Consider the following 26,554-nt stretch of genomic DNA (forward strand, 5'->3'; position numbering starts at 1 on the left):
GGGAAAATGGAAACGGTGACAGACTTTATTTTCATGGGCTCCAAAATCACTGCAGACAGTGACTGCAGCCATGAAATTAAAAGACACTTGCTCCTTGGAGAATAACCATGACAAACCTAAACAGTGTATTAAAAAGCAGAGACATCACTTTGCCAACAAAGATTCATCTAGTTATTTGGGATTGGAATGAAAAAGTTTCACTGCAGTCCCAAAGAACAGCAATGCAAACTACTGCACAATTGCACTCATTTCACATGCTAGCAAAGCAATGCTCAAAATCCTTCAAGCTAGGCTTCAACAGTATGTGAAATGTGAACTTCCAGATATACAAGCTGGATTAGAAAAGGCAGAGGAATCAGAGATCAAATTGCCAACATCTGTTGGATCTTAGGAAGACCTAGAGAATTCCTGAAAAGCATCTACTTCTGCTTCATTGACTACACTAAAGCCTTTGTGTAAATCAAAACAAACTGTAGAAAATTCTTCAAGAGATGGGAATACTTTACCTGCCTTCTACAAAACCTGTTTGCAGGTCAGTTTGCAACAGTTAGAACCAGACATGGGAAATGGACTGGTTCAAAATTGGGAAAGGAGGATGTCAAGGCTGTATATTGTCACCCTGCTTATTTAACTTATATGCGGAGTACATCATGGAAATGCAGGGCCAAATGAAGCACAAACTGGAATCAAGATTGTGGGGAGAAATATCAATAACCTCAGATATGCAGATGACACCACCCTTATGGGCAGAAAGCGAAGAGGAACTAAAGAGCCCTTTGATGAAGGTGAAAGAGGAGAGTGAAAAATCTGGCTCAACATTCAAAAACTCAACATTCAAAAAATGAAGATCATGGCATCTGGTCCCAGCCCTTCATGGCAAATAGATGGGAAAACAATGGAAACAGTGACAGATTTTATTTTCTTGGGCTCTAAAATCACTGCAGATGGTGACTGCAGCCATGAAATTAAAAGATGTTTGCTCCTTGGAAGAAAAGTAATGACAAACCTAGACAGCATATTAAAAAGTAGTGACATTATTTTGCTGATAAATGTCCAATAATCAAAGCTATGGCTTTTCCAGTAGTCATGTATGAATGTGAGAGCTGGACAATAAAAAAGGCTGAGTGCTGAAGAATTGATGCCTTCAAACTGCAGTGCTGAGAAGACTCTTGAGAGTCCCTTGGACTGCAAGGAGATCAAACCAGTCGATTCTAAGGGAAATCAACCCTGAGTATTCATTGGAAGGACTGATGCTGAAGCTGAAGTCCAATACTTTGACCACCTGATGCAAAGGGCTGACTCACTGGAAAAGACTCTGATGCTGGGAAAGATTGAAGGCAGGAGAAGGGGACAACATAGTATGAGATGGTTGGATAGCATGATTGACTCAATGGACATGTGTTTGAGCAACTCCTGGAGATAGTGAAGGATAGGGAAGTCTGGCGTGCTGCAGTCCTTGGGGTCACAAAGAATTGGTCATGACTGAGCAACTTAACAACCACATGAGGATAATTGCTTTACAATATTGTGTTGGTTTCTGCCATGTAGAAACATGAATCAGCCATAGGTATACATATGTCTCCTCCATCTTGAATGTTCCTCTCACCTCCCATCCCATCCCACCCCTCTAGGTTCTCACAGAGCACCAGACTTGAGCTCCCTGCATCATACAGCACATTTTCACTGGCTGTCTAGTTTTACATATGGTAATGTATATGTTTAAATGCTACTGTCTCAATTTGCCCCACCCTCTCCTTCCTCTCCATGTCCACAAGTTTGTTCTCTATGTCTGTGTCTCCACTACTGCCCTGCAGATAGGTTCATCACTACCATCTTTCTAAATTCCATATATATGTGTCAATATATGATATTTGTTTTTCTCTTTCTGACTTCCTACACTCTGTATAATAGACTCTAGTTTCATCCACTTCATTAGAACTCACTCAAGTGCATTCCTTTTTATAGCTGAATAATATTCCATTGTGTATATGTACCACAACTTTTTTATCCATCCATCAGTGGACATCTAGACTGCTTCCATGTCCTAGATATAGTAAACAATGCTGCAATGAGCACTGGGGTACATGTGTCTTTTTCAATTGTGGTTTTCTCAGGGTATATGCCCAGGAGAGGGATTGCTGTGTCATACAGTAGTTTTCCCCTTCATGAATCACAGCCTTGTTGTGGCAAATGTGCTTACATAACTCAGTGAAGCTATGAGCCATGCTGCACAGGACCACCCAAGATGGATGGGTCATAGTAAGAGTTATGACGAAACATGGCCCACTGGATGACAGAATAGCAAACCACTCCAGTATTCTTGCCATGAGAACCCCATAAACAATACAAAAAGGCAAAAATATATATACAACACCAAAAGATGAGCCCCCCAGGTCAGAAGGTGTCCAATATGCTACTGGGGAAAAGGGTACGGCAATTACTGATAACTCCAGAAAGAATGAAGCACCTGGGCCAAAGTGGAAAAGATGCTCAGTTGTGGATATGTCTGATGGTGAAAGTCTGATGTTGTAAAGAACAATATTGCATAAGAAATGGGAATGTTAGGTCCATGAATCAAGGTAAATTAGATGTGGTCAAGCAGGAGATGGGAAGAGTGAATCTCGACATATTAGAAATCAGTGAACTAAAATGGATAGGAATGGGCAAGTTTATTTCAGATGTCCATTATATCTACTACTATGGGCAAGGATCCCTTAGAAGCAATAAAGTCCCCTTATAGTCAATAAAAGAGTCCAAAATGCAGTACTTGGGTGCAATCTCAAAAACAAAAGAATGATCTTGTTTCATTTTCCAAGGCAAACCACTCAACATCAAAGTAATTCAAGTCTATGCCCCAATCACTAATGTTGAAGAAGCTGAAGTTGACCAGTTCTATGAAGACCTGTAAGACCTTCTAGACCTAACACCAAAAAAAAGATATCCTTTTCATCATAGGGGATTTGGATGCAAAAGTAGGAAGTCAAGAAATAACTGGAGTAACAGGCAAGTTTGGCCCTGGAGTACAAAATGAAGCAGGGCAAAGGCTAACATGGTTTTGTCAAAGGAGCACACTGGTCATGGCAAATGCCTTTTTCCAACGATACAAGGGAAGACTCTACACATGGACATCACCAGATGGTCAGCACCAAAATCAGATTGATTATATTCTTTGAACCCAAAAATGGAGAGGTTCTATACAGTCAGCAAAAACAAGACCTGGAGCTGACTGTGGCTCAGATCAAGAGCTCGTTTTTGCAAAATTTAGGCTTAAAGGAAGTAGGGAAAACCATCAGGGCATTCAGATATGACCTCAATTAAATCCCTTATGATTATACAGTGGAAGTGATGAATAGATTTAAGGGATTAGATCTGGTAGACAGAGTGCCTGAAGAACTATTGACAGAGGTTCCTACACTGCACGGGAGGCAGTGATCAAAACTATCCCAGAAAAAAAGAAAGGCAAGAAGGCAAAGTGATTGTCTGAGGAGGCTTTACAAATAGCTGAGGAAAGAAGAAAAGTGAAAGGCAAGGGAGAAAGGGAAAGATACATGCAACTGAATGCAGAGTTCCAGAGAATAGCAAGGAGAGATAAGAAGGCCTTCTTAAATGAAAATGCAAAGAAATAGAAGAAAACAATAGAATGGTAAAGACTAGAGATATATTCAAGAAAATTAGAGCTATAAAGGGAACATTTCGTGCAAGGACGGGTACAATAAAGGACAGAAACTGTAAGAATCTAACAGAAAGAGAAGAAATTAAGAAGAGGAGGCAATACACAAGAGAAGTATATCAAAAAGATTTTAATGACCCAAATAACCATGATGGTGTGGTGGCTCTCCTAGAGCCATATATCCTGGAGTGTGAAGTCAAATGGACCTTAGGAAGCATTACTATGAACAAAGCTAGTGGAGGTGATGGAATTTCATCTGGGCTATTTAAAATCCTGAGAGATGATGCTGTTAAAGTGCTATATTCAATATGCCAGGAAATTTGCAAAACTCAGCAGTGGCCACAGAACTGGAAAAGGTCAGTTTACATTCCAGTTCCAAACAAGGGCAGTGCCAAAGGCTGTTTGTACTACCACACAATTGCACTCATTTCACAAGCTAGTAAGTTTATGTTCAAAATCCTTCAAGCTAGGTTTCTGAAGTACATGAAACTAAAAACTTCCAGATGTACAAGCTGGGTTTCAAAGAGGCAGAGTAACCAGAGATCAAATTGTGAACATTCACTGGACCCTGGAGAAAGCAAGGGAGTTCCAGAAAAACATCTACTTCTGCTTCATTAACTATGCTAAAGCCTTTGGCTGTGTGCTGTGTGGATCACAGCAAATTGGAAAATTCTTAAAGAGAAGGGAATACCAACACCTTATCTGCCTTCTGAGAAACTATATGTAGATTAAGAAGAAACAGTTAGAAACAGACTTGGAACAATGGACTGGTTCAAAATTGGGAATGGAGTATGACAGGGGTGTTTATTGTCACTCTGCTTATTAAACCTATATGCAGAGTACATCATCCAAAATGCCAGGCTGGATGAAGAACAAGCTGGACTCAAGACTGCTGGGAGAAATATCAACAACCTTAGATATGCAGATGATAGCACTCTAATAGCAAAAAGCCTTGATGAGGGTAAAAGAGAAGACTGCAAAAACAGGCTTAAAATTCATCATCATCCACTGGATCATCGAAAAAGCAAGAGAATTCCAGATAAACATCTACTTCTGCTTCACTGACTACACAAAAGCCTTTGACTGTGTAGAACACAGCAAACTGTGGAAAATTCTTAAAGAGATGGGAATACCAGACTACCTTACTTGCCTCCTGAGATATCTGTATGCAGGTCAAGAAGCAACAATTAAATCTAACACTGAAAATGGACTGGTTCCAAAATGGGAAAGGAGTATGTCAAGGCTGTATATCACCCTGCTTATTTAACTTATGTGCAGAGTATGTCATGCGAAATGGTGGGCTGGATGAAGCACAAAGATTGCGGGGAGAAATATCAATAAACTCAGATATGCAGATGATACCATCCTTATGGCAGAAAGCAAAGAGACACTAAAGAGCCTCTTGATGAAGGTGAAAGATGAGAGTGAAAAAGCTGGCTTAAAACTCAACGTTCAAAAAACGAAGATCATGGCATCCAGTCCCATCACTTCACGGCATTCAGTCCCATCACTTCATGGCAAATAGATGGGGAAACAATGGAAACAGTGACAGACTTTATTTTCTTGGTTTCTTTATCTTGATTTTGATTTCTTCAAAATCACTGCAGATGGTGACTGCAGCCATGAAATTAAAAGATACTTGCTCTTTGGAAGAAAAGTTATGACCAACCTAGATAGCATATTAAGACATTACTTTGCCAACAAAAGTCTGTCTAATCAAAGCTATGGTTTTTCCAGTAGTCATTTATGGATGTGAGAGTTGGGGCATAAAGAAAGCTGACTGCTGAAGAATTGATACTTTTGAACTATGGTGCTGGAGAAGACTCTTGAGAGTCCCTTGGACTGCAAGGATATCAAACCAGTCCATCCTAAAGAAAATCAGTCCTGAATATTCATTGGAAGGACTGATACTGAAGCTGAAGCTCCAATACTTTGACCACCTAATGAGAAGAGCTGACTCACTAGAAAAGACCCTGATACTGGGAAAGACTGAAGGCAGGACAAGGGGATGACAGAGGATGAGATGGTTGGATGGCATCACTGACTCGATGGACATGAGTCTGAGCAAACTTCAGGAGCTGGTAATTGATAGGGAAGTCTGGCATGCTGCAGTCCATGGGGTCACAGAGTCAGACACAACTGAGCGACTGAACTGAACTGACTAAAGATCATGAAATTTGTCCCATCACTTCATGGCAGAAGGGGAAAATGTGGAAACAGTGGCAGATTTTATTTTCTCCAAAATCACTGTAAATGGTGACTGAAGACATGAAATTAAAAGATGCTTGCTCCTTGGAAGTAAAGCGATGACAAACCTACATAGCATATTCAAAAGCAGAGATATCACTTTGTCAACAAAGTTCTGTATAGTCAACATATGGTTTTTCCAGTAGCCATGTACGGATGTGAGAACTGGATCATAAAGAAGGCTGAATGTTGATGCTTTCGAATAGTGGTGCTGGAGAAGATTGCAAGTCCCTTGGACTGCATGGAGATCAAACCAGTCATTCCTAAAGGAAATCAACTGTGATGATACCTGAAGGACTGATGCTGAAGCTGAAGCTCCAATACTTTGGCTACCAGATGTGAAGAGCTGACTCATTGGAAAAAAACCTTGATGCTGGGAAAGATTGAAGGTGGGAGAAGGGGACGACAGAGGATGAGGTGGTTGGATGGCATCACTGATTCAGTGGACATGATTCTGAGCAAACTCTGAGCAATTGTGGAGGACAGGGAAGCTTGGCATGCTGCAGTCCATGATGTCACAATCAGATATGACTTAGTGACTGAAAAAAACAGAAAAAATTTTTAAATGGTAGTTTTATTCTTAGTTTTTTTAAGGAATCTCCATACTGTTCGCCATAGTGGCTGTATCAATTTACATTTCCACCAACAATGCAAAAGGGTTCCTTTTTATCCACACCATCTCTCTCGCACTTATTGTTTATAGATTTTTTGATTATAGCCATTCTGACTGGTGTGAGGTAATACTTCATTGTAGTTTTGTTTTTCTCTAATAATGAGTGATGTTGAGCATATTTTCATATGTTTATTAGTCATCTGTATGTCTTCTTAGGAGAAATGCCAGTTTAGGTCTCCTGCCCACTTTTTGATTGGGCTGTTTTTCTGGTATTGAGCTGAATGAGCTGCTTGTACGTTTTGGAGATTTATCCTTTGTCAGTTGTTTTATTTGTTATTATTTTCTCCCATTCTGAGGGTTGTCTGTTCACCTTGCTCACAGTTTCCTTTCCTGTGCAAAAAATTTTAATTGGCTCCCATTTATTTTTATTTCATTTCTCTGGGAGGTGCATAGAGGATCTTGCTTGATTTATGTCAGAGAGTATTCTGCCTATGTTTTCCTCTTAAGAGTTTTATAGGCTTTGCTCTTATATTAGGTCTTTAAATCCATTTATTTTTGTGTAAGGTGTTAGGAAGTATTCTAATTTCATTTTTTTACACATAGCTGTCCAGTTTTCCCAGCACCACCTATTGAAGGGGCTATCTTTTCTCCATTGTATATTCTTGCCTTCTTTTGTCAAAGATAAGGCACCCAAAGGCGTGTGGGTTTATCTCTGGGCTATTAACTATAGATTACCTATGTGCTTCTGTTCCACTCAGTTTCAAATAACAGTGCACCGTGCACTTTGACAACTATTCTTTATGGGCCTATTCTGTGCCAGGCACTCTGCTGGGTTCTGTATATTATTTTATTTCATTTGTCCATCAAGGCCTCAGGCTCCAGTAGTGTGACAGACAGAGCCTGAATTGCAAACTTTGATTTGTATGTCACATCTTGGCAGAATTGGTGAATCATTTCAGCCTTGAACCCTAATTTCATTTACTCTAAAATCCAGAGACTAAGGAAATATGAAGAATGAGAAGCCAACAGATATAGCCTGTGATCAGAAAAATGTCTTTAAATGATCTCTTGCCTACTCTCCGGATAATATTCCATAAGAAGGCTGTGTAAAGCTCTTAGCACTGAAAATACTTCCAAATCTTATATCCCCAGCCCAGATCTACTCTCTAAGCCATTGTTCATTTGACATTCTCTTGGTGTCAAAAAGGCGTATTTGACTTAATATGAGAAAAGCTCAGATGCCACCTCAGAAAATAGTATCACTGACTACCCACTGGCTCAAATTAAAAATTTAGGTGCCATTCTGTGTGCCCCTTTCCCCCACTACCCACATGCAATCCATCACCAAATGCTGCTAGCTCTCTACACTAGGGTAAACCATCCTCTGCTGTGGACCTCCGCAGACCTCCTAACTGGCCTTTTGACCCCCAATCCATCGGCCACAAGTGATCTTTAAAAATCCAAGTCTAATCTACGTTTCTCTTAATGCAAAGTGTGAAATTCTTTATCATCTTCCCTTTGCTCTTTGCTGTAAATTTCTTACCCTATGAGGTCTTGCATGATGGGCCCCTGTCTGTCTTCCATTTAGCCTTTGCTCACCAAGTCCAGTCACATTGATATCATTTCTTTTCCTTAAGCTCCTTCCAGTCTTGGGGCTTTGTGATCCTGTGCCCTCTGCTAGGAATACCTGCCCCCCAGCTCTTGGCATGGTGACAAATTCTCTTTCTGTGGTTCAGAGATTGCTGTGGTTGACATGGCCTGCCCCTTCGGCTTTCTTTAATTCACTTATCATAATCTGGTATTTTGTTTACTTGTTGTAGCAGGTAGACTGTAAGGTGGAGTCCATGATTCCCATCCGCGATATGTGTTCCTTTGTGTGATCCCTCTTCTAAGTGTGAGTGAGACCCGATTGCTTCTAACCCACAGAATGTAATGAAAGTAACAGGCTGTATGTGATTATGTGTACATGATTATGTGTTACAGCATGTAACGTCCATCTTGCTTACAGACCCTCTTCCTTGGTAGTTTTGAAGAAGCAGGCTGCCAGGTTATGAGCTTCTTTATGACAGGGATTGAGGAACTCAGCCCCAAAGCCTACAAGGAAATGGGTGCAGCCAATGACTATGTGAGCTTGGATGTGGATCCTTTCCCTGTTGAGCCTCAAAGGAGAACCCAGCCCTAACATCACTGTTATTGCAGTCGTGCAAAGAACTCAGCTTAGAGAAGGCAATGGCAACCCACTCCAGTATTCTTGTCTGGAAAATTCCATGAACAGAAGAGCCTGGCAGGCTACAGTCCATGGGGTCACAAAGAGTTGGACACAACTCAGTGACTAAACAACAAAGGACCCAGCTAAGCCAGATCTCTATTTCTAACATACCAAAAATGTAGGATAACAAACATGCTCTTTGTAAACCGTTATGCAACAAGAGATAACTAATACACTTGTTAAGTGACTCCTACATTAGAAAGTAAACTTCAGGAGGCAAAGGGCCTTTTCACTCTTCATTTCTGAAGCTCAGAACCCAGCAGGGTATTTAGTTTAGACAGCTAGTAGCAGACACTTGCATGTAAGTAGGAAACATTCAATAAAACGGTAACTTAATATTATACTCCCATGTATTGGCAGGGATATGTAGTTCTTGTTCTCTAATAGAGTTGAAGTCACCTTTAGGAACAGGTGTGGCTGTCATGGGATATAGAAAAGTACCAATTAAGGGCTTCATGTTCTCCTGAATCAAATAGCAAGTACCTGCTTCTGTCTGCCCTTTTTCCTTTGGGGTCAGATGGTCTTCCCATCTCTAATACCCTATCACTCCCACCTATGCAGAGTCAGAGGGGGCTTACCCACTCCCTCTCCTAGTTCCTGAATGCATATATGTCCTTGCCCTGATCCGTCAGCATATTTCATTCCCCACTTTCTCCTGCAGTTGGTTCAGGGTTGCCCACGTGACCCAAGTCTGTCCAATCAGAGCCAAACTCAGAAAATCTGAATGTATTATTGGAAAAGAGCAGCCTCTTTGCCCAATATGGAGTGCTAACTATGAGGGTGATATAAAATTAGAGCTGCCCAGACCTCCACACGGGGACGGACTGTGTAAAAGTCATTTAAGACTGAGAAAAGTGGTGCTGAGAGATGAAGAGAGACAGATGTTTAATGATATCACTTGAGACCCTGGACCCAGCAGTGCCTAAAGACCTACCTCTTGGCTTTTTATTTCAGTGAAATGAATCTCTTCCACCTCTACTTCCATTTTTTAAAGCCATTTTGAGTTGAGCGTCTACCACTAGCAACTAGAAAAGCCTTATTACCCAGGATCTGCCATTAAATTGACACAGAAGGAGTGAATGGGTACGATGTCTAGAGAGAATTCTGAAATAAAGAAAAAGAAAAAAGCTCATCTAAATAAATATTTATTTAATAAAATACCATAGCAAACAAACTACTGAAGTAGAAACCCCATAGGATTTAAAAATTTTTGTGGTTGTTTAGCATTTGCATAGGACTTTTTGAAGAAATGGCTTAACAAGACAACTTCCTTAATACAAAAGTGTCAAGTACAAATATTTTAAATAGTAACATCACTGAATAGTATTCAGTGGTGGAAACGATACCTTTAGACTTAGAAAAAAAAGCTCTTGGCCATAAGGATAAGATTGGACTCTATTTTCTAACTTTGTCTGAGAGGCCATTATTCCCAAATGCTATTTATCTTTCTGATAAAAGGCTCATAAGACAGAAGAGCTTGTTCTGTTTTGGATTTTTCCCCCTGTCTTTTTTTTCAAATGGGTGAAGAATAAGCAGCTCTCATTAAAAAGAAAGAAAAAGTAAAAACAATCTATGGTTACCCAAACTGGACTTTAGATACAAGATCTGAGCCTTTGGGAATCAGGTCACTGGCCTGTAGAGGCTCAGGACCTTGTCAAAGTCAGGTCTGCATCTCTGGGGAGGAGATGAGAGGCTCAAAGAGCCACCAAGCCAACGGGATTCTTTGCTGATTCTCCTTGTAAGGGTGGGTCAGCTGATGGAACTGGCCCAGAGCAACAAGATCTCCAAAACTTCTACTGTAGGACCCAACAAATAAGTGAAAAAGCTAGAGGACACCTCCAGGAAGTGTTTACCCAGTCCCTTGTAAGTCATAATCCCAAGCGGCAAAGATGATCCAACAGTGTTCCAGAGACATTTGAATAAAACCTTTGGTTCCATTCAGCTGGTCATTCCTGGTAGAGCCCCTCTATGTGTGCAGACTTCGTGGCCAGCAGACAGTCACCACTGGAGTTGTGCTGTGGCAACAGCCTGTTTGGTAACAAGAGGAAATGATTAGTTCTAAGGCCTCTTTAAAGAGCAATGTTGAGTGTACACAACTGAATAAATGACATTCTTTGTTGGTTCATTTTTGGCCACTTCTTGCAACCAGATCAGATTTGGGGCTACACTAACTTTACAGATGAGGAAACTGGGGATGCAAGAAGTTAAAATGCCTGAGTTAGGGGTAGAGGTTATGATCCTTTTCCCTGTTCTAATTTGGATATTACATTTTCTCCAATTACTGTTTGTCTCCTTACAACAATCCAGTGAGAGAGGCAGAGCAAGGAGTAGTCCTGTTTAACCCATGAAAGAAAACTGAGAACAGAGACGTTGGATAGCTAGTTCAAGATCACACAGCTAAAAAATGGCATAGCTGGGATTCAGACCCTATCACCAAATCCTAATTAACTATTTCTTTACATCATTAACAGAAGGGAGATGTAGTAGGGGGAGAGAACTAGGTCTGTCTTTTTTCATCCCAGTGATGATAGGTTTCAGAGGAAGGTGAGAGCGGAGGTAACACTATTGATATTAACTTAACTGGCTCCATGGATTCTCTCTGAATTTCAAGCAGCCTTCCTAACACTGATACCGCATGGTGGGGAACTATGGCACACATCAGAGCTTGGCTGACCAACACACATTCTTAAAGCTTTTTTCTTTGTGGGCTTGTACTCCATTTCCCAGCCTCCTTTCCAGTTTAGAATGGCCATCTGCCAAAATTCCAGCCAATGAGGTCGTTTGGGGTAAGAAAGTGGGAGGTGCTGGGAAAGATTTCATTTACTTGACAAAAAAGATCACACTCAATTGGTGAGGGAGGGCTCATTTATTTCTCCCTTCATCCTGCCTTGAATGTGGTTGGTTGAGCCAGGGCCACAGCAGCTTTCCTGTGGTCATAAGGTGACAGGTCAATGGGGTAACACAGAAAAGCAGAAGGTGCCTGGTACCTTGAGGACACTGGGTTGGCTCTGTGCCAGTACTGAGCTATCTCCAGCTTTTTGCCATGCAATAAAAATAAATTCCTATTTGTTTAAGCTAGTATCTATTTAGGTTTTTCATTACTTGCCACCAAAGCATTACTACCTTACTACCTGATAATGAAAAAAAGAAAAAAAAAAAAATTGAGAAGGAAACCTCACTTCTCCATAAGAAGAGATGTGAGGATACTAGGCACCTCCTAGCTTTGGAGACTGAGTGTGATGTGACCAGGGTTAGGGTGTTATTTGTGAAAATCTCCCCAAATGGTAAAGACTGAGTTATTGCACTGACATGCACCTACCTGAGAGAAAACCAGTAGTTGATCAGGCTGGAGACTACCATGTAGGACACCATGATTGTCGCTGACATGACGAGTGACACAAAGCCCAAGCCACAGAGGACACAAAGCAGTGAGAGGCCGCCCACAGAGATGACCAGTCCTAGAGGAGAGCATGTCAAAAGAATCATTCATCTAAAACAGACTGAAGATGCCAAACCCTGTACCAATGGGTTTAAAACAACAGTTAATTCAGAAGCTTTAAGTGAAGAGATTTCCCATAAAAATCCAGACTTCTGGCATTGCTTAAGAAGGGAGATAGTCTCAATACCCATATGAGCATCGTTGCATGGCACCAACTGACTGGCCTTCCAGTTTCCTCCAGGCCCCACTGTATCCAACTGTATCATTCTTGGACTGCTTTGCTCACTTCTGCTATCTGCCTTGCCCACGGGTATTTGAATTTGAAACCCCCTCACCCTCAAGGTCAAGGATGGACTCCCAGTGGAATCCTCTAGAAGGAGTTAGCCAAGGCAGTAATAGGGGTGGTAAATTATGTCCAATGTTTCAAAGTGCCTAACAAATACTATAATTTGCATTTATCTACAACCTATGGAAATAAAGCCTATGCAGGCTAAGTAAAGTAAAATCTAAACATTTGATTACATCTTTTACAACCCCACCTGGCAACCATTACGCAGTAACCATTAGGTCTGAAGGATCATTTTACCCATCATTATTTTTAATGGGAATGTTAATGAGTTAGCATCTAATAAGTGCAGATCAAATACATTTTTATAATATGGGATATATAGGGGAAAATAGTAAAAGGTACTACAGAAAGAGCACAGCTCTTTATAGTTGACATGACTGAGTTTAACCCTAGTTAAGGATTTATAGTATGAATTCCTGGGCTTCCTTAGAGTTCTAGTTTCACTCATCTGTAAAAGGAATATAATAACTACCTCTAAGTGATGGCATGACAATTAAATAACCATCACACACGTGACAGTCTGTGGTAGTTTTTGTCTGCTCAGCACACTTCCTCTTGCCTTCCTCATAGCCAAATTTCCCGTTCCAGTGTAGATTTAATAACATGGCAAATGCTCCATGGAAGACCTCCTTCCCCTTGCCTCACAAGTGGTCAAATTGCCCACCCGGTACTCCACAGTGACAGTTTCAGGGATGGACCATGGAAAGGAAGGAAAGTAGAGAAAGTAAACAGATGTGCTGCCTTTTCATAAAGATTCACAAAATCCTAGATCAGTATTTTTCAAAGGATGGCTAACCACCACAAAGAAATGGCAAACATCTCTTTGTGGATTGTGGTCTGGTTTGAAAAGGCAAACAGCCGATCAGATTTACTTTCTCGGTAATTTTAACTTAGCAACTCAGGGAGAAGCTGACAACAGGCAGGGGGACGTCAGGAGGAAAGGTGAAGGGGGATCCTCAACACTCAGCAAGGCACCTGGCATGCAACAGATGCTCAGACTGCTGAGTAAACGGCTTCTCTGTTTAATGACAACAGTTAGCATTCATGGAGAAGCTACTCTGTGTCAAGGACTGTGCTGAGTACTTTACAGAACTGCAGGTTTCAATCCTCACAATGATCTGAGACAGTATTATTACATCCCTATCTTACATATGAGGAATTTGAGGCTCACAGAGAGTAAACAACGTGTCCAAAATCACACTGGGGGAGGTAGAATTCTAACAGACTCCAGAGTCCATGTTTTAACTACTCTGACAAGCTGCCTTGGTTGATGTGATATTGACAAGAACAGCAACATTTGACAGCAGTGGCAGGTGCCCTGAGTCATTTTCCAAGAGGGTGAGTAACTGAGTAGGATACCTTCCAGTAATATGACTCCCACTAAAGCAGCCAGGGAGGTAAGCACCACGAGGAGCAGGAAGAAGCTGACAGGAACAGCTGACACAGCAACAAATACCAGCAAGGTGAGGGTCAGAAAAGGATGCCGGTCCAGGTACTGACCCACTGGAGACTTCATAAAGGAAACCACCTGTAGACAAAGCGGAAGAGTGGGTGTGAAAGCCATGTCTGAATGCCAGGTTGATGAATTTGCCTGAGCTGCAGGAAGAATAAGCCAAGGTCATAAGGTTGGAAGGCCCGTTGGTAAGAAGTCAACAATAATAATCCTCCCAAGACATGAATTGCCCCGGCAACAACTTAAGGCAGCTGTGGACAGGGCTAAGTGTGAGGGCCCACCCAACCTCAAGTATTGTGAAAGAAGGAAAGACCCAGGCACTACTGCTTCACACACACCCTCTCAGAAGACATACTCAGCATATGCTCTGATGTGGTGGCTCAGATGGTAAGGAATCTGCCCATGATGCGGGGAGACAGGGGTTCGATCCCTGGATTGGGGAGATCCCCTGGAGAAGGGAATGGCAACCCACTCTAGTATTCTTGCCTGGTGAATTCCATGGACAGAGGAACCTGGAGGGCTACAGTCCATGGGGTTGCAAAGAGTCGGACAACTGACTTCAACATATGTTCAAATGGCTGCTTACCTCACAGCTGAGGCTACTGAGGGAGGTTAAGTCCTGGCTACTTGGCATCACCTGGGAGCCTGTTGGGTTTTTTTTGGCGGGGGGTGGGGGGTGGGAATCTTTAATGAATTTGTTACAATATTGCTTCTGTTTTATTTACTTAGTTTGGCCAGGAGGCATGTGGGATCTTAGCCCCCCACCCAGGGATCAAACCCACACCTGCATTGGAAGGTAGTCTTAACCACTGGACTGCCAGGGAAGTTCCTGGAAGCTTGTTAGAAATGCAGCATCTTGGGCCCCGACCCAGATGTGACAAATCAGATTGTTTTTTAAGAAGAGCACCAGGTGATCTGTACACACATTAAAGTCTGAGAAACAGTGGGGATGAAATGACTCGCCTAGAGTCACATGGCTTCCAAGTGGCAAAATCTAGGCATTCAAAGCTAAATCTTTCCCTCTGGATGTCACACGTTTGCAATGGCTACCATTTCATTAGGAGAAAACGTTATGTCATCCACCTGATACCCGTCAAGCCACAGCCTGATGACTGCTGAGAGCTTATGCTGTGTTAAAAGGTAGGTTATCTTCCTCCACCAGGCAAAAGGGTTTCTGGAGCTTGCTCAGTAGGGGAGGGGCGCTTTAATACAGAGCAGGCCCTCGGCATCTGTCTCACTGTATCTCACTGTTCACTGAACCCATGGTAGGCAAGGAGACAGCGGGGAAGCTGGGAGAAAACTTGAAGAGCTGTAGGAACTGCAGACACATTTACCTGTCCAGGCTGGCACAGGAGCCATAGTAGCAGATAACGGGAACGGGAAGTCGCTCAGTCGTGTCCGACTCTTTGCGACCTCGTGGACTGTAGCCCACCAGGCTCCTCTGTCCATGGGATTCTCCAGGCAGGAATACTGGAGTGGGTTGCCATTTCCTTCTCCAGGGGATCTTCCCAACCCAGGGATTGAACCTGGGTCTCCTGCATTGCAGGCAGACGCTTTACCCTCTGAGCCACCAGGGAAGCCCAGCAGCAGATACAGCATAACATAATCACAACACAACACATCATAACACACACCCCAATACAACACAGCACAGCACAGCCTCAAGGGCTTGCCAGGTAGAGCTTCAATATTAGAGAACAAAAGTAGCCCATGGCCAAGCAAGTACCTCGTGAGGCACATGCGAAGTGATCTCAGCTGTTACATAATCATCATTTACAAAACATGGGGCAAGAGTGAGAGGACACGGGGCAAGACAACCTGACCACACCATCTTAGCTAATCTGCTCTCACAGCACCCTCATAAGGGTAGGCTTCCCTCATCTTCTTAGGCTCCATGCCATCTCTCTTCTCAGTGCTGGCATGCTAGTTCCCATTCCCTTGAAAGCCTCCATCATTCCAGAACTCTTCCCCATCAAACATGGTCCTTCCTTTGGGCCGTGTAGGCCAGCAGGTAAATTGAAGACATAATTCAAGCTACAGTAATCATGGGTGCCACTAATCAAAACACATGCTCCTAAATGACTTATTCACCCAAGTGATTCAAATGCAGGAAGTTGGAGGCAAGCTGGAAGGCAAGAGTGTTCTATAGTTCAAGTTGATGATGAAAAAGCACAGGACTCACTCTGCTTAACTAGAAAAGGCTGTTTCAAGAAGCCACAGCTATCGGTCTTGGGGCTTCAGTATTGACAAACTACTTCCTGCCCGGCCACAAAATGGCATAAGGTACACTGGCTACACCACCTCCAGCTACTCCTTGCTGACAAAAGCTATCTAAGACTTTGCTATTCAGCTTCTCTTGTCAGAGGTTGACTGTGTCAGGAATCACCTCTGAGCGAGAAATACCGTGTGGATACTCCAGCATCAGAACCCAGTGAGATCTTCTGGTTAGGGCTGTTAGAGGTGACAGAGAGGCAGAGGGGTCACGGGAGTAGGGCTAGTTCTTCGAGCTGCCTCAGATCTTGGATGCTTTCCAGCTCTAATCCACAGATACCCTGAGTAAACCCCCAGATGTCATCTGGCAGAATAAACTGTTCTCTCTGATCCTCATAAACAAGAGACCCAGCAGTCACAGTGGGGAGGAGCAGATGAGGCTGGAACACCAGAATTCCAGGCTTAGGACTTCATACCCAGACTGTCCAGTACAGTAGCCACATGTGGCCCTGAGCACCTGATACATGGCTAGTGTGACCAATAAACCAGATTTTTAATCTAAATTTAAAAATTGCTACTTGATTCAGTCATTGAAAACAGTTAATTATATTTCAAATAAGTTGGGTATGTTTCAAATAGTTTTCCAATTATGCATTTTATGAAATCTGAATAGAGACCAAGTATCTCCAATGGAAAATTAGCATGTGAATTGAGAGGTGCACTGAGTGTATTTAAAAAAGAATGCTTCATGACCTAGAAGGGTGAGATGCGGGGAGGTGAGGGAGGCTCAGGAGGGAAGGTATACATATATCTATATATGTATATATATATATATATAATGATGACCAATTTGCATTGTTGTATGGGAGAAACACAAACTTGTAAGGCAGTTTTCCACCAATTAAAAAATAAATAAGATTTGTTTAAAAAGTAAGATATCTCACCAATGATTTTTAATATTGATTATATGTTGAAATTATATTGTGTTTATATTGGGTTATATAAAATATATTATTAAAAATTAAATTTACACAGTTCTTTTTATGTTTCTTAATATGACTACTTGAAAATTTTAAACTATATATGTGGCTCACATCCTATTTATATTGGAAAGTGCTCACTCAAACTTTATCTAGAAAAAAATAAGAAGCAAACTGCTGGCTTTGGGGCAAGACTGTCATACAACCAAAGGAATAATTTTTTTGACTAATGTAAACATTTTAATATTTTTTATTGGCATATAATTGCTTTACAATGTTGTGCTAGTTGCCACTGTACAACACCATGAATCAGCTGAAGTATACAAATATCCGGTCCCTCTTGAACCTCCTTCCCACTCTTCCATTCCACTCCTCCAGGTCATCACAAAGCACTGAGCTGAGCTTCCTGGGCTATAGGGCAGCTGCCCACTAGCTATTTTACACATGGTAGCATATATATCCAACATGATTTTACACATCGTAGCATATAGATCCAACCAGTCCATCCTAAAGGAAATGAGTCCTGAATATTCATTGGAAGGATTGATGTTGAAACTGAAACTCCAATACTTTGGCCACCTGATGTGAAGAACTGACTCACTGAAAAAGACCCTGATGCTGGGAAAGATTGAAGGCGGGAGGAGACGGGGATGACAGAGGATGAGATGGTTGGATGGCATCACCGATGTAATGGATGTGAGTTTGAGTAGGCTCTGGGAGTTGATGATGGACAGGGAAGACTGGCGTGCTGCAGTCCATGGGGTCGCAAACAGTCGGACACAACTGAGCAACTGAACTGACTGAGCATATATATGTCAATGCTACTCTCTCAGTTTGTTCCACTCTCCCCTTCCCCCATGTCCACGTCCATTCTCTATGTCTGCATCTCTATCCCTGCCCTGCAAACAAGTTCATATGTACCATTGTTTTAGATTCAAAGGAATACTTTTTAAAAAAAGATGAACCTGGCAGTCCTGTGGAAGAGGCAACAAGGAAGATTTGCAGGGAAACTAGCAAGAGATAATAATGGCCAAAACTAGGTTGATGGCAGAGGAGGAAGACATGCTGTATGAAAGAGGAATGAAAAATGAAAAATCAACAGGACCATCTGGCATGGGGATCCAAGAGGAGAAATGCAGGAAGGGACTACTTATAGTCCTTAAAGAAATCTAATTTTTTCTTAACCTCTTCTAAATCTGGGGCCTACAACCAAAAAATATAAAGTCATTCAGATATGCAGAGACACCAATTTGAGATGCGCACAATTAAGCCCAGCAATTGTCTTCCCTTAGGGAGGATGGCCCTGCTCTGACAGTCTGTCTCAGAAGGGGAAGATATGATTCAGTTATGCCTAGTAATAATAGAGAATATTCATTAAATACTCAAGTGCCAAGTACTATTTTAAGGACCTTCAATAAACTTCCTATTTCTGTCTACAATGCTACGAGATAGATAACAAGGGAAAATTTAACATTACTTAAATTTGGGAATTAGAATATAGCAATTAACTTTTCATTCTCCCAGGCAACAGAGGGTGACACAATGGAAGGACAGAAAGTGGAAGAGCTTATCACTCAGGAACATTTTCCATCCCTACCCTGAAATAGATCCAGGTATTCTAATCAAGATTTTACAGGCATGGTGCAGTGCTGAATAACCCAGGAATGCAAAGTTGGAACAGACTGGCACCATTAAGTGCCAGACTCTGTGCTAAGGCCTTCTCAAATAGCATCTGAGATCATCCTCACAACAAATCTATGAGCCTGGCATTGCTTATTTTAGAGGAGATGAGATGTAGAGTCAGTAAGCCCGAGCAACTAGCCCAAGGTCGGACAAAGATGACTTATTTTAAAATGCACACATGAGTATGGGAGGTTCCAAAGTAGGGACAATGTGGCCAGTGTTTAAGGACATAAAGCCTCCACCTGGAACTATTTAGAAGACAGGCTAATTCCCTGGTCTGAGAACAAAAAAAAATGATCAGTATCCACTGTCCTTTGCTACCAGAAGGGCTCTGGAGGGCAGAGGAATCAGGATTATTTAAAATCACTGGTAATGACAAATCCAAGGTTCTATGTAATAGTTTCTTCTAGATTATGGTCCTGTAATTCAGGATTGGGACCCAGATGCAAAGGAGGTAATTCAAAAACATCCTTTGTGGAAGGAAAGGGCCAGCATGAGAGCAAAACTATTTTGTCACAGGTAATCCACATGGAGATAGCACTGACAGGGTGGGGTTGGGGAGCGGTATCTGCCCCGCCCATGCTCGCTCTCTCTTCTCTACTCTCTGAAAACTGGCCCCTCCCACAGCAGGGGTATACCCCTGAAGCCATGTTTATACCCATGAAATGAAAAGTCCCAGCCCAGCTGCCATCTCCCTGGTTATAGGTGACTTGGTCAAGCAGATTCTTGCTCCTAGGAATCAAGCACTCTCAAGACGAAGTTCCACAGCGGGCTTCAGCTGGGAACTGGAGGAAACATGAGGAGTTAAAGGCAAGTGTGTCTGCCCAAGAGAATAGCAAAGGAGGCCAGGCTGCAGAGAGAGAAGAATGAAGCTGATACACAAGGAAAAGTTATAATGAGGAGCAATACGGTTCAAGAGAGGGTATTGAGAGTTACTTCTGACCCCAGTGACCCCTCCTGAGGCTCCACCCTGCTACTTCTTGCCTTTGGCTTCTGAGACAGCATTACATTTCCCCAAAGTTCTGGCAGGTTCCACTGTTTGTTTGTTTAAGCTATTTTGGGCAGGTTTCTGACTCTGTCAGCCTAAAAGTAAGACATTAAGACTTTATGTTCAAGAGGTTTCCTAAAAGAGATGATGGAGTTGTTTCACAAACACTCAATCTGGAAACCATCTATTCTTATCTGGAACTCAAACGGCTTATGAACTCTAAGGATATAAATTACTTAGGACAAAGAAATCACCTAAATATCATTGAAGCAAGGGGATGACTATGTAAATTATGGTATATCAATCTGAGGGAAGTTTCTACTACAAAAAAAAGCAATTGGTAGGAAGACCTATGCTTCAATCTGGAAAAACACCAATATACAATATCAAACAAAGATATGGAACTACATCTGCCATAATTAAAAACACTGTATCTAAAAATTATATACTGAAGAGGCCTAATAATAACAAAAACAACAAAGATAATACCACCACTGGATTTATCAGTGATGGGTTTACAGGTGATTTCCCTTTCTTTGTCTGCCAATATTACTCTTTTTAGTAAACACAATTAATACTAATTAATTCAATTAATATAATTTAAAAATTTAACAGAAACTACTCTACCTCAGGACTATCTGAAGAACATCAAGGCTGAGCCAACTAATGACCCATCCCTCATTCTGGGAGTCGATTGCCCTGGAAGTTATCTAGTCCAAACCCACTCCACTGACCATGGCTGAGGATCTAAGGTGAAAAAACGAAGAAATGTCGAGAAGTCAGAGTTCATATGCTTTGAAATGCCTACCTTAGAAGGTAGATGTGAATATTAAATAAGTTAAGACACGCCAAGTGCCTAGCATATAGTAAGTGCTCAACCATGGTTAATTAATGTACAGTCAATTTCTATTATTTGCAGAATCCTTATCTGTGAACTTGCCTATCACTAAAATTGATTTGTAACCCCAAAATCAACACTTTAAAGTGCTTTCATGGGCATGCACACAGCAGTGAAAAACTTGAACCACCTGAGGCACGTGCTCCCATCTGAGGTCAAACTAGGTTAACACTCTGCCTTCTTGTTTCAGCTCTTTACACAACTGTCCTTTCATGGTATATTTACTGCCACCTATTTCTGCATTTTTACAGGTTTCTTTTGTTGTTGGTGGTGATTTTCCCATTTAAAATGTGTAGCAGTACTGGCTTGTATTCCTAGGAATAAGAAGGCTGTGATATGCCTTAAAGAGAAAAGGCAAACACCAGACAAACTTCATTCAGGCAAGAGATACAGCTGCCTATATAGTATAAGCTGTTGGCCTGGAGTTCAACCTTAATAAATCAACAGTATGTATAGGATAAAGGTCCCTTTAAACAAAGACACACAAAACAGGTTATGGTTTTATTGGCTGATGAAAATGTTGGCACCAGAAGTTTGCCAAAACCTATTTCCCATTTGAGCAATGGTTCAACCTGTCTGTGAGATGCAACTGGAATGGTTCAGTGTCTGAGGTGAGTCAACAGAACTAACACAGATAATGAGAATCAACTGAAAATGTAGATGAGTATGAGCACCTTTCTCACTAACGTTAGTAACAAGAATCTCAGCCTGCTGACTAGAAACTTACTTGTCTCATCTAAAAATAGCTTGCTAAATGCAGAGTGCCAGAGGCATTTTGGGATGAGTTCAGAAAAGATCCCTATAGAGTATACTGCTCTAGACTGCAAAGGCATGGGTCCTCAAAGAGATCCTAGTGGAATTGTGGCATCGAATACAAAAATCAGATCATCAACCAGCTCACTTTGTTACATACATATATGTATTTTTTGGGTATATTGCATAGAAAAAAGTCTAGAAGGACATTCAACAAAATGTTAATAATATTATCTCTGAGAGCTGTTTTTTTCTCCTGAAAAAATACTGAAAGACATGGAAGAAAACAATAGATATAAAAGTTCAAAAAACCAAAATATACTGTCTCAAGTCTCACTGCCATTGAATGGTACTGAGCACTTGTTAAGTGGCTAGTTCAAATGGAAATGTGCTGTAAGTGTAAAATACACACTGATTTCAAAAACTTAGTAAAAAAAGAATATAAAACATCTCAATAACTTTTATGATTAATATTTTTATAATGATTACATGTTAAAATGATACATTTTAGATATCTCAGGTTTAGTAAAATAACTATTAAAATTAAGTTCACCTGCTTTTTTTTACTTTTAAAATGTGGTTCCTAGATAATTTTAAGTCACACATGTGTTCTTTGTCATATTTACATTGGACACTGGGTTTCTAGTGAAACACTGGACTCTAGTAGTCTCTCATTTTTAGGGTAACAGGTCAAAATTATAACAAAACAAAAGGAGTTGCTTCTATCTCCAGCTAAAGAATTACACTTGCTACAAGGGATGATTAGAAAACTAAATTCTGGTCTGTGAGATGCAACTGGAAGTTTTGTGTATGTGTGACTTTTAGGAAATCTCCTTAAATTGGAGGTGGCTTGTTAGTCTTTTTCTCCCCATAACATCTTACTGCCTAGAATGTGGATTCAATGGCTGATACTCTAGCAGTCATCTTGGTCAATGAGTTTGAAGGTCACAACTTAAACATGAAATGGTGGTAAGTTAGAAAGATTCTGACCTATCTCCAAATTTCTCCTACTTAAGGGAGAAATAATTTTCTATGGTGTTAAGCTAGTGTTATTTTGGAATTTTCCATTATGTGCTCTGATTAGAAACTGACCTTTGAGTTACTCTGGACAGATGCTATCAGCAAAGACAGCTTCCTCTGCAGCTCCTGCAAGTCCTTTGAAGCACTCGGGGGCTCCTCTTTGGCCATCCTGAAACCCACTTCAGTCTCTTTAAGGATTAATTCTACCAGGAAGCTCTTCAATGCAGGGCACAGTCAAATCTCTCATGTCACCTTGTCTCTTGTCACTGGAGGAAATGAAAAGTATCTTAAACCATTAGTGGCCTCCACTCAGTTGACCCAACGAGGGCTTCTACTGTCCTCACACACTGATGATGGGCATAGAGATGAAGGGTAACCAGGCAGTATCCACCAAAATATCAAATTGTACACACCTTGACCCAAAAATTTATTTTCCAGGAACCTGAGTTTCCAGGCTAAATAATGATAAATTCATACAATGGAGTCGGAGAAGGCAATTGCACCCCACTCCAGTACCCTTGCCTGAAAAATCCCATGGACGGAGGAGCCTGGTAGGCTGCAGTCCATGGGGTCGCGAAGAGTCGGACACGACTGAGTGACTTCACTTTCACTTTTCACTTTCATGCACTGGAGAAGGAAATGGCAACGCACTCCAGTATTCTTGCCTGGAGAATCCCAGGAACAGGGGAGCCTGGTAGGCTACCGTCTATGGGGTCGCACAGAGTCGGATACAACTGAAGTGACTTAGCAGCAGCAGCAGCAGCAGCATACAATGGAGTATTGTATAGCCATTAAGATGATGTTGACACTTATTTAATGAAAATATGTCTATGATGTGAAAAAATTATAAAATACCGATTATTACATTTTATGTATATATCCATAATATACATATATCCACAGTAAAATAAAAGTATCATCTCTGAGAGCTTATGTTTATTTTTTTAGCCTGATAAAATGCTGAAAAGAATACAGAAGAAAGTAAGGCTGAAGACACTATTTTGAGTCCCACTGCCTTTTTTTCGCCAGAAAGCCTTCTCAAACATATGACCATGGCCAATTTCTTTATTTACTACCCACACTAAATAGGTTGGCTCCCAATTACATTGTGCCATAAATTACTCTCTATTTACTTGTGAGTCTCATTTCCATAACAAGAGAGGGACAAACTTTGCCACAATTATACTCTGTGACTCAATGGCCTGGAATTTCCAGGACAGTCCCAATAATAAAAGCTGTTTGTTAAACTATATATCTATTTTTTAAATCCTTTTTAATTTTTATATAAACAAATACATTATTATTTTATATTTTCCAGAACAATACTGTAAGGCTGGGCTGGACACAGAGATATCTTTTCCATTATTCCTTACAACTTATCTCCTGACCTATAGCACAAATGCTAAAAGATTCTATCACAGTGGACAAAATTAACTGAGAGACGTTCATATTTATTTACCATACTCAACATCCCACATGGTAATTATGCAAGATGGGAAGTGATGATGGTGGTTTAATTGGTAAGTCATGTGGAATCTTGGGACCCCATGGACTGTAGCCTGCCAGGCTTCTCGTCCATGGGATTTCCCAGGCAAGAATACTGGAGTTCTCCAGGGGATCTTCCTAACCTAGGGATTCAACTTCCCTAATCTCAAATCTGCAACAGGCACAAACAAGCCCAGCTACCGTCACTGGTTCCCAAGGCCTTGGAAACCTAGGGGCCATCTGGACCGGTTTGGGAAGTTCAGTGTGGATAGTCTCCTGCATTCCAGGCAGATTCTTCACCACTGAGGCACCAGGGACGACACATCTCCTAACATCTATAGGGACTGTTGTTGTTTAGCTGCTAAGTCATGTCCGATTCTTTGCAACCCCATGGACTGCAGCCCGCCAGGCTCCTCTGTCCATGGGATTCTCCAGGCAAGAAGACTGGAGTAAGCTGCCATTTCCTTCTCCAATAGGGTCTAGTAGCAAATTAAAGCACATTTTTAATCACCCAGCTAGAGATTCTCTGCTACAATCCTTTTTGTGAAACAGGAATCCCCTGGACCGGACAGGACTAGACCCTTCATCCCTATATTCTGTCTGAAGCTGCAGCTGGCACAGATTAGAATTGGCCATGTTCCCAGCACTCAACTCCCCTAATCTCAAATCTGCAACGGGCAGGAACAAGCCCAGCTCCCGTCACTGGTTCCCAGGGCCTTGGAAACCTAGGGGCCATCCGGACCGGTTTGGGAAGTTCAATGTGGATAGCGTGGGTAGAAAGCCATTGGCCACAGCCATAAAATGCAATCAGCTGGCCACCAATCCCCAGTCCCCCTAGTCACTCACTCCTCGGAGGGGCCTCCTCAAGCAAAGACAGGTCTCAGGAGGAGGGAAGGGGGCAACCCCTTAATCCGACGCAGCGCACAGTTTCCCGCCTTCTGCCTTCTCCAGGCCTTCCGGGCTGAGCCAGGAAAACACAAGCCAACCCGCCCTTTCCCTTCCGCGGCCCACCCGCTAAAAGCCCCCCTCTCTTCCTCGCCCACCCGTCCTAGGACAAACGGAAACCCTGAACGTTCCAGCCGGGATGGAGAGAAGTCGCACCGAGTACCCCGTCATTAATTTGGGGAGGAGAATCCACCTTTGGTACCTCCTGCAGTGACGGGGCAGGGAGACCCCGTAGAGATGAGGGCATCCATTTTTTTATGATTCCTGAAGAGGAGGTGTGGAGACTTCCCAACCAGGTTTCCCAAGAAAGGGAGGGGTCTTCGGGGTTGGATAGGGGTGGCAACCCTTTACCGAAAGCAGTAGCAGATGTAGGAGTGTGTGTGTGTGTTGTGTGTGTCGCAGGGGCTGGGGAGGGATGAGACCTCCCTTAGTAGGAGGGGTGTGTGTGTTTGTGTCTAGCAGCGGCCGGGAAGGATGGGACTCCGTGTGTGTGTGTGTGTGTGTATGTCACCGACTCCCCTTTCAACCCACCTCCCCCGCGCTCCTCCATTTGTCCATCCCGGCCCAGGGGTCTAGCCAGCCGGGGCCCTCGGTTCCGCAAGCCCGAGTTCTCACCTGGTCCCCGGGGCCGCGGTGCAGGAGGAGCAAAGGAGAGCTGACGGAGCCGCGGGGTCTGCGCGTGAGCCTCCGCCCTCGCCTGCGCCCCAGCCAGCTACCCACCTCCGCCGCGTGGCCCCGCCCCGCTCTTCCCCTTCCTTTCCCCGCCCCTCCCCTTCGCTCGGCTCCAGCCTCCTGCCGTTCTCCCAGGGCTGCCTCCTTCAGCATTTTGGAGCTTCCGGGAGAAACCCGAACGAGGAGCACGTGAGGAAACTAAGGCTCAGAGAGAGTTGTCGTTCCTACACTCTTGGCTTGTGGTGGGGGTGCCCCGGCCATCTCTGAGACAGGTGAACTGGCAGGTATAAATGGGTTTTCACAGGGTCTTAGGGCTTCTGCCTAAATACCCTGAGCTACCTCTTCTGGAAGCATCTCTGGAGCTCAGGACAGACAAGTGATGAGCCGATTCCTTTACTGGAAGGTTTTCACCACTACTTCTCAAATGCAAACATCATGAGCCGATGAGATCCTTAAAAACTCTGTTAGATTAGTAGCTCCATTTTATACATAAAAACGTCTAATCCAGAGCCAGAATGCATGTTCCCTGACCTGAAATCCAGCCCTATAGTAGGGTTTTTTCAAGGGACAGCGCCATTGACATTTTGGGCAGAAAAGTTCTGTGTTGAGGGGACTGTCCTATGCATTGTAGGATGTTTAGCAGCATGCCTGACCTCCAACCACTAGATGCCAGTAGTACTTTCCTTCCCTGCAAACAAGCAAAAATGTCACCAAACATGAGCAAATGTTCCCTGCACAGTTGTCTAGGTTGAGAACAACTGCCATAGAACATATTGGTGAAGACAGTGAACCGGGGCCCAACAGTGCTAGACTCTGGTCCCAAGTCAGACTCTTACTATGAGGCCATGGAAGAGTTGCCTCTCTGCGACCACTTCATCT

General features: G+C 42.5%; 1 protein-coding gene and 1 non-coding gene across 3 annotated transcripts; both read right to left on the reverse strand.

The window, feature by feature from the left end:
* Nucleotides 1-9,811: 9,811 nt before the first annotated feature.
* On the reverse strand, nt 9,812-25,689 carry LDAF1 (lipid droplet assembly factor 1). Of its 2 annotated transcripts, XR_011144685.1 has the most exons (6): nt 25,619-25,689; nt 22,646-22,839; nt 13,947-14,115; nt 12,119-12,257; nt 10,653-10,827; nt 9,892-9,903 (listed from the first exon to the last, which is right to left on the reverse strand). XR_011144685.1 is itself a non-coding variant. In XM_068968961.1 (5 exons), the coding sequence occupies exons 2-5, from the start codon at nt 22,739-22,741 to the stop codon at nt 10,746-10,748; spliced, it is 486 nt and encodes a 161-aa protein (XP_068825062.1). In that variant the 5' UTR covers nt 22,742-22,839; nt 25,619-25,689; the 3' UTR covers nt 9,812-10,745. The 2 variants fall into 2 exon arrangements, 1 of the variants encoding a protein (XP_068825062.1); XM_068968961.1 differs by having other exon boundaries at nt 9,812-10,827.
* On the reverse strand, nt 15,546-15,617 carry TRNAC-GCA (transfer RNA cysteine (anticodon GCA)). The gene has a single exon. It is a non-coding gene; the product is annotated as a tRNA-Cys (tRNA).
* Nucleotides 25,690-26,554: the final 865 nt, after the last annotated feature.

This window comes from Capricornis sumatraensis, chromosome 3 (genome assembly GCF_032405125.1).
Source record: "Capricornis sumatraensis isolate serow.1 chromosome 3, serow.2, whole genome shotgun sequence".
Classification (NCBI taxonomy): domain Eukaryota; kingdom Metazoa; phylum Chordata; class Mammalia; order Artiodactyla; family Bovidae; genus Capricornis; species Capricornis sumatraensis.